The 6,815-nt window shown below is 46.9% G+C and overlaps 1 protein-coding gene across 1 annotated transcript; it reads left to right on the top strand.

Moving 5' to 3' along the window:
- Positions 1-932: 932 nt before the first annotated feature.
- Positions 933-5,834, top strand: samm50l (sorting and assembly machinery component 50 homolog, like). The gene is made up of 15 exons (XM_076167465.1): positions 933-1,093; positions 2,048-2,161; positions 2,267-2,368; positions 2,471-2,558; positions 2,655-2,761; positions 2,934-3,064; positions 3,205-3,292; positions 3,390-3,518; positions 3,606-3,677; positions 3,769-3,855; positions 4,038-4,108; positions 4,258-4,325; positions 4,457-4,603; positions 4,825-4,966; positions 5,061-5,834. The coding sequence occupies exons 1-15, from the start codon at positions 1,073-1,075 to the stop codon at positions 5,104-5,106; spliced, it is 1,413 nt and encodes a 470-aa protein (XP_076023580.1). The 5' UTR covers positions 933-1,072; the 3' UTR covers positions 5,107-5,834.
- Positions 5,835-6,815: the final 981 nt, after the last annotated feature.

The raw sequence follows: 6,815 nt of genomic DNA, 5'->3' as shown, positions 1-6,815 counted from the left end.
TCTAATTAGGTCCAAATTCATTTATAAATAAACATATATAATGTAGATGCACATACAGAATATCCTTTTACGGCGTTGCAAATACATTAAAAAAAGTAATAAGAATAAAAAGGTCTCCCTAAGGTGCATTGGACAGTTTCAATCATTTTAAGCATGAATCAGTGAGCACAGTGCTTTCATAGATGCCCTTAATTTACATGTAGTCACAGATATGAAGGTTTATATTTGACTGACAGGGCAGTGAAGGACTTTGCTCAAACCTGATCGATACATTTTGCCAATTCCCATAAAGTTCCATTAACTTTCTTTCATGGCCATGTACAACTGTAATTCCACTGTCAGCGTTGTGAACGTGTTTATGGCCTACAGCGCCACGTATGGGTCAGCAGACATCATAACAGTCCACAGTTACTTCTAACTGATTTGTATTCTTCAATGAACTGAAGAAAAGAACAGAAACAGCGCCCTCTGCTGTACAGTGGTCAACCTTTGTCTGAGGAGCGTAATCAGGCCCTGCCCACTAAAGTCACACTTCCTCGTTTCTAGCCAATTAGAGAAAGAAGGTTTCGTGCTGCCTTCACTTGCCATCGAAATTTGCTTTTTCCTCAAATTGGGACAGGTTGATATCAGACAAATATAGGACGAAATTGTTTATGTATTATGCCATACATGTTTCCTTTCTGCTGTTATTAGTATTAATTAACTGGATTGATGCCACTGCAGCATTTAACGTCCAATAATGCCGAGACGCAATGTGGAACGGTTACATCCGCCGGATTCAAACCTTACGTTCAGTAGCACTATTACATTATAAATATAATAATAACATATATTCCTTTTCATTTCACGTTTATCTGTCACCCGGGAAAGTGAAAAGGAAATGACCTTAGATGTGAAAAAGGTGACATACCGAGCGGTACTTGGAGGCAACACGAGACCTCGGCAACTGTCATGGCGTCTCCCTTGAAGGAGTGTTGGTGCTGGAGAGACTAGTCGCTGCCATTTGTCACATTTGTCGCTTGTGCAGAGTTACGAAACAGACTGAAGAGGCCCTCCGGAGCGGGTAGCTGCCATGGGGTCTGTCCATGCTAAGGTAACGCTCCTGTTCACCTTGACACTGGACTTTTACAGGGGCTTTCTCTGCCATGACCTCCCTGCCCATTCACACACACACACGCACACCCACACCCACACACACACACACACACACACACACATTTGTACTCCGTGTCCTGAAACACACATCTGGAAAATTACGAGCAACAAATCAGGGATGGAGTAGAGATTGTTGTGTTCAGTTGTGATATTTGTTAATGAGCCTTTGTAGCGTTAATGTAGCGACTGCATGGCCTTTACATGAACGCTACATCTTAGCGTGTAGCGTTCAGCTACATGGAGACAAATGTAACAACATGTATCTGTCCCCTCATTTCACTCCTACTCTACAAACGGTCGAACACTACGTCACAGTACTGAAGGAGTTAAAGCCACGACATTTATATTTAATAATTTTCTATAGATTGACTTTATCTAATTTTTCTCTCCAAATATACAAAGAAATGACTTCAAATATAGTTGTGTGTGTATGTATATATATATATATATATATGTGTGTGTGTGTGTGTGTGTGTGTTCAATCATGGTTGGGTTTGGGGAAAGGTCAAATCTTTTTATGTCAAAGGGTCAAAGGTCAAAGTGAACTCATAAGTCAGTGGTGTTGAGCAACATGTTCTGACTCCAGTCTGGAGTCTGTGCTGTTAAACGGGAGTCCTCTTCCCTGATAACAGCCATGTCAACCTAAAGAGCCTCACACACTCACACACACTCTAATCAGTATGGAATATTAACAGTTTCCATCTAAAAAGACCGATAACAAGCGGCCTAATGAACTTTGATGAGTGATGATGTCGTTATTTTGACTTGTGTAGAGAGAGAGAGAGAGAGAGAAGGTGAGATGTTCCAGGTAGAATCACGGTCGTTCTCCTGAGAGACTCTTGCTGTCCGTCCTATCCTACCTGATCAAACTCTGTCCTCTCCTCTGTGGCAGAGTCTGGATCCTCTCCCAATGCACGGGCGCGATTTAGGCCTCAACCCCGACGACTTGGTTGAGACGCCGGAGCCGGAGCAGGAGACCAAGCAGGAGATCCTGGAGAACAAAGATGTCAGTGTGTCTCATGTTGAACTCAGTGTTTCATTGTTGATCTATTTGTGTTTTAAAGAACACAGACCAGAGTGTTGAGTCGGTTCAAACGTCTTTTCTTCACAGGTGGTCGTCCAGCACGTCAACATCCAGGGTCTGGGCAGAACTAAAGAGGATCTTCTCGGCTATGAGATCTCCGACGTTTTCCACTCCAAAAACCTCATCGACGTATGAAACTATGACGCATAAACAACAACGACACCTCTCGCTGCTCTGACATGGCTGTAGGTTGTCATAGTGACGAGCTCCTCATCTGTTGTCTGTCTGCAGGTCATGAGAAGAGCTCACGTTGCCAGACAGAGGCTCCTCCGCCTGGGGATCTTTAAAGACGTGGACGTGCTCATCGATACTTCAGATGGTAAAATGATTCACGACGCTTTACAAAATGAAAACAGAGAGGAGATTCAGATGATGATACGCAGACTTCACTCTGACTCTCTGTGTTCCTCCTCAGGTGCCGACGCTTTGCCCAACGGCCTCAACGTGACCTTTGAGGTGACGGAGGTGAAGAGGCTGACGGGAAGCTACAACACCATGGTCGGCAACAATGAAGGAAGCATGGTGAGAGAGCTACACATCAGGAAACCTAGGTTGAAGCAAACTGGACCTGATAGACTCAAGTGTGTCCAACATGTCAGACTCGCATGTTTGTCTTAAGCAAACATCCTCTATCTCAGATACATGGAGACGGTTCATGTATGTGTGTGTGTGTGTGTGTGTGTGATCCTCCCAGGTGCTCGGTCTGAAGCTGCCCAACATGTTTGGTCGGGCGGAGAAGCTCACCTTCCAGTTCTCCTACGGGACGAAGGAGACTTCCTACGGTCTCTCCTTCTTCAAGCCTCAGCCCGGATACTTTGAACGCAAGTATGAGCAGAAACCTTAGCAGTCCAAAACATTAGGATCCTTTTTAACTTCTATTATTATTGTCTGACACATGATGTATGTATTTAAGTGAACGTACTTTAAGGCTTTTCTCAGTCAGATCTCCCTCCCCTTTGTTTCAGCCTCAGCCTCAACATGTACAAAGTCACTGGCCAGTTCCCATGGAGCTCCTTAAAGGAAACAGATAGAGGCGTGTCTGCAGAACTTAACGTAAGAGTGTGTGTGCAATTGAAGTACATTAGCCCTGTTAGTAGTTGTTGTTATTGTTGAATGTTAGACATAAACATTCCTCTTCCTCTCCTTGCAGTTTCCGCTGTGGAAGACCAACCACACACTGAAGTGGGAGGGTGTGTGGAGAGAGCTGGGCTGCTTGGCTCGCAGCGCCTCCTTCGCCGTGCGCGAGGAGAGCGGACACTCGCTGAAGTCGGCCCTCACGGTACAGCAGACAGAGCTCTGATCACATAGATCCTGATCCTGTCTTCTGCGGCTGAACTGACTGACTGACTGTTTGTTTTGTTTCCAGCATACTGTCTCTGTCGACTCTAGGAATTCCGCCATCTTCCCCAGCAGAGGTGCCTTATTCAGGGTCAACCAGGTACGTCTGTCTGTCTATTCCGTCTGTCTTGCCCTGTTTCTAAACCATATGTTTCTGATAGCAGTGTGTGTGTGTGTGTGTGTACCTGTAGGAGCTTGCTGGCTACACAGGAGGAGACGTCAGCTTCTTGAAAGAGGATTTTGAGTTGCAGCTGAACAGACGACTCTTCTGGGACTCGGTGAGAGAGAAAACACGTTAGATGCTGACTGCAGCATGTAAACACTACCGAGACGCGTGTTGTTCCTAAAGTAGCCTAGTGGAAGTAGTAGGAGCGACACACACAGAGCTGAGAGCATGATGGTTAATACAGAGGTTTATGTTTAGTGTCTATAAGGAGAACGTTGTGTTGTCTTGTCTCAGGTCTTGTCTGCGTCTCTGTGGGGCGGAGCTCTGTACCCCATTGGAGGACAACCCTCCTGCATCGCTGACAGGTGAGTCAAATGTGTCCAAGACTAGAAGACCGGGCAAGGTAGTGGGAGACACGATTAGAACCTCTCTAACCTGTCACAGCTGTTAATGACATCATGAGTGTACAACATGAGTCTGGGGTGAAGGTGTGACTCTTCCTCATCTTGTCCAGATTCTACCTTGGCGGCCCCACCAGTGTACGAGGCTTTGGGATGTACAGCATCGGACCACAGAGTGAAGGTCTGCTGCTGCCATTAAATAAAAAAAGGGTCATAGGTCACTCACCTGCTCTCCACAGAGAACAGAGGCTGTGTGCCGAGCTGTCCTGTCCTTGTTCCTGACCTCCAGTCTTGTGTGTGTGTGTGTGTCAGGTGACTATCTTGGTGGCGAGGCGTACTGGGCGGGCGGCCTGCACCTCTACACCCCTCTACCATTTAGACCAGGCAAAGGCGGCATAGGGGACCTCTTCAGAACGCACTTCTTCCTCAACGCCGGCAACCTCTGCAACCTCAACTATGGTGGGTGGCCTGAACATGTGACTAGATCAACCTGCTGCACTGTAGAGTAGGAATGAGACATCAGAGAGGCGATCCAACACTGTAGAGATCCGAGTCCTCACATGACAACACAACTAGGAAAGAGTCTACAATGGTGGCGCTACTAAGACTTGTAAAGGGAAGACTTTGTGTTACATCAGGGCTCCATTGGTAACCCTGTGTGTGTGTGTGTGTGTGTGTAGGTGAGGGTCCCCACGCCCACCTTCAGAAGCTAGCCGAGTGTATCCGCTGGTCGTACGGAGCAGGGATTGTCCTGCGCCTTGGGAACATCGCCCGGCTGGAGCTCAACTATTGTGTTCCCATGGGTGTGCAGAGTGGAGACAGGTAGGAGCGCCGCACTCTTACACTCTGTGACTGAACTGGGATCAAGGCTAAGATGCAGAATCAGACGTCTACTTCCGTCCTCTCTCTCTCTTAGGATATGCGACGGTGTCCAGTTCGGAGCAGGAATCCGCTTCCTGTAGCCGAGTCGACCCGCCGCCCTGGGTCCTCCGGCAGGGGCGGGGCCACGAAGAGAGAGTGGAAGTGGAGTCATTCTTCACCTGTACTTTTTGAGTGTAACACTAGCATGTGTCCTGTGCCTGATCCCTCACCCCTCCATCCTTTTGATAAGAACCAGACAGAACTTCTCCTCCCACAAGGTGCCGACGCCGGCCCCGGCAGCCTTCGTACCGATTTGCTCAGCTTCTTCAGGGGTTTGTCTCCAGTGGCTCCAGCACCACCGGCGCCTTGTCTGTGGAAAAGTAACCCACCACTGATTTGTCTCACTTCATTCTGTGGTAAAAAAAAAAAGACGGAAGTGGAATGTTTAGAGATTCTTTGGCGTATTCCCTGTTTGCCTTCCAGGACTGCTCCTTCTCCTCCAGGAGCTCAACACACACATCCTTTTTATTTAAGAGAGATTTAAAAACCACACAAAGCACTCTTCTCACCTTATGCGTTTCTGTTTTGTGATTGCCGTATCAGTGAGCCATGAATCATGACGAACCTAAAGAATTATGAAGTGTTCAGAGGGATTCCACCCTTTTGGTTTGTTGAAGTGTCTGATGTAAAGAGTTGTGCGGTGCGTTTGTGTTATCTCCCAGAGGTGCAAACCCCTGAGCCACGCCCGCCACCTGTACGCTTAGTCCTCTTTTTGATGTTCGTGAAGCTGTTCTATTCTGTACACAATTAAATCACAGCTGCTCCTCTGCTCGCTGGGTCACGTGTGGTTTCTGTACGCTACATTAAAGAAGCAAACTCCAGCATTCTCCTGTCTGAGTGAGACCCGACACCTTGTGGAAGAAACTCATTTGGACTGCTCGTATCAATCGCTAAGCGACTCAAACACCTCTGGTTCTTTACTTTCTCCTGCAGAGTTCCACGCCTCAATCAGAGCGATGCAATCTGATAAAGCTCCAGGCCCCCATGGAGTCCCTGTAGAGTTCTTTATGAAATTCATTATTAAACCAGCACGTCTACTCTACTCAATGACATAAAATATTTGGTGCCAATTTAGGAAACACTTAAAATTTCAAAGTACATCTCCCCTAGGTCCAGTCTGGAACAACCACTTGTTCCCTCCCACATTCTTGGACTCAGGTGGGCCAAGATGGGTGTGTTTGAATGTGGGGTTGTATGACTGCTGGGGTGCGGGGTCTCTGGGTGGGATTTCTCCCCTGTATCTCCGCCCTTTTTCTTTCCTTTCTCTCACCACAGCCCATGATGCCTACCAAAGCTGCCTGAAAGTTGGCATGATGTCATCCTGTAAAAACTTTCCCTACAAGTTCATCTTAAACTAGCAACCCTGATGTCATCTAAAACCCTGCACTTACCTGTGGTGTCATCACAACATAACCTTTGCTGGCTGTAGGTGCAGAGTCCTGTCAACAGAGGGCGCCATGAACTCACCTGCATGCACTGCTGCTCCAGGGGAGAGACTCACCAATAGGACTGCACTGTATTGGGCCTATTGTACGATTTATTAAAGCTTTGGATGCTTACCTTAAGTTTACTATTTCATTTGCACCATACCTGGAGTCAACTGTGTTTAGTTATATCCGTGTTTACATTACAGAGGACTCAAACTAATGTCATAGTGACGGTCTGGAGGAGTGATTGGCAGTGTGTGCACTCTGCTGGTGTTATATTAACATCTTAGTGTTGACGATATGGACTTTGATTGAAGCTGTAT

Source organism: Genypterus blacodes, unplaced genomic scaffold, assembly GCF_046128005.1.
Source record: "Genypterus blacodes isolate CSIRO-AG114 ecotype Tasmania unplaced genomic scaffold, CSIRO-AGI_Gbla_v1 ptg000158l_1, whole genome shotgun sequence".
Classification (NCBI taxonomy): Eukaryota; Metazoa; Chordata; class Actinopteri; order Ophidiiformes; family Ophidiidae; genus Genypterus; species Genypterus blacodes.
Note: the sequence above shows the minus strand (reverse complement) of the source record. Positions and strands in the feature narration are given on the sequence as shown.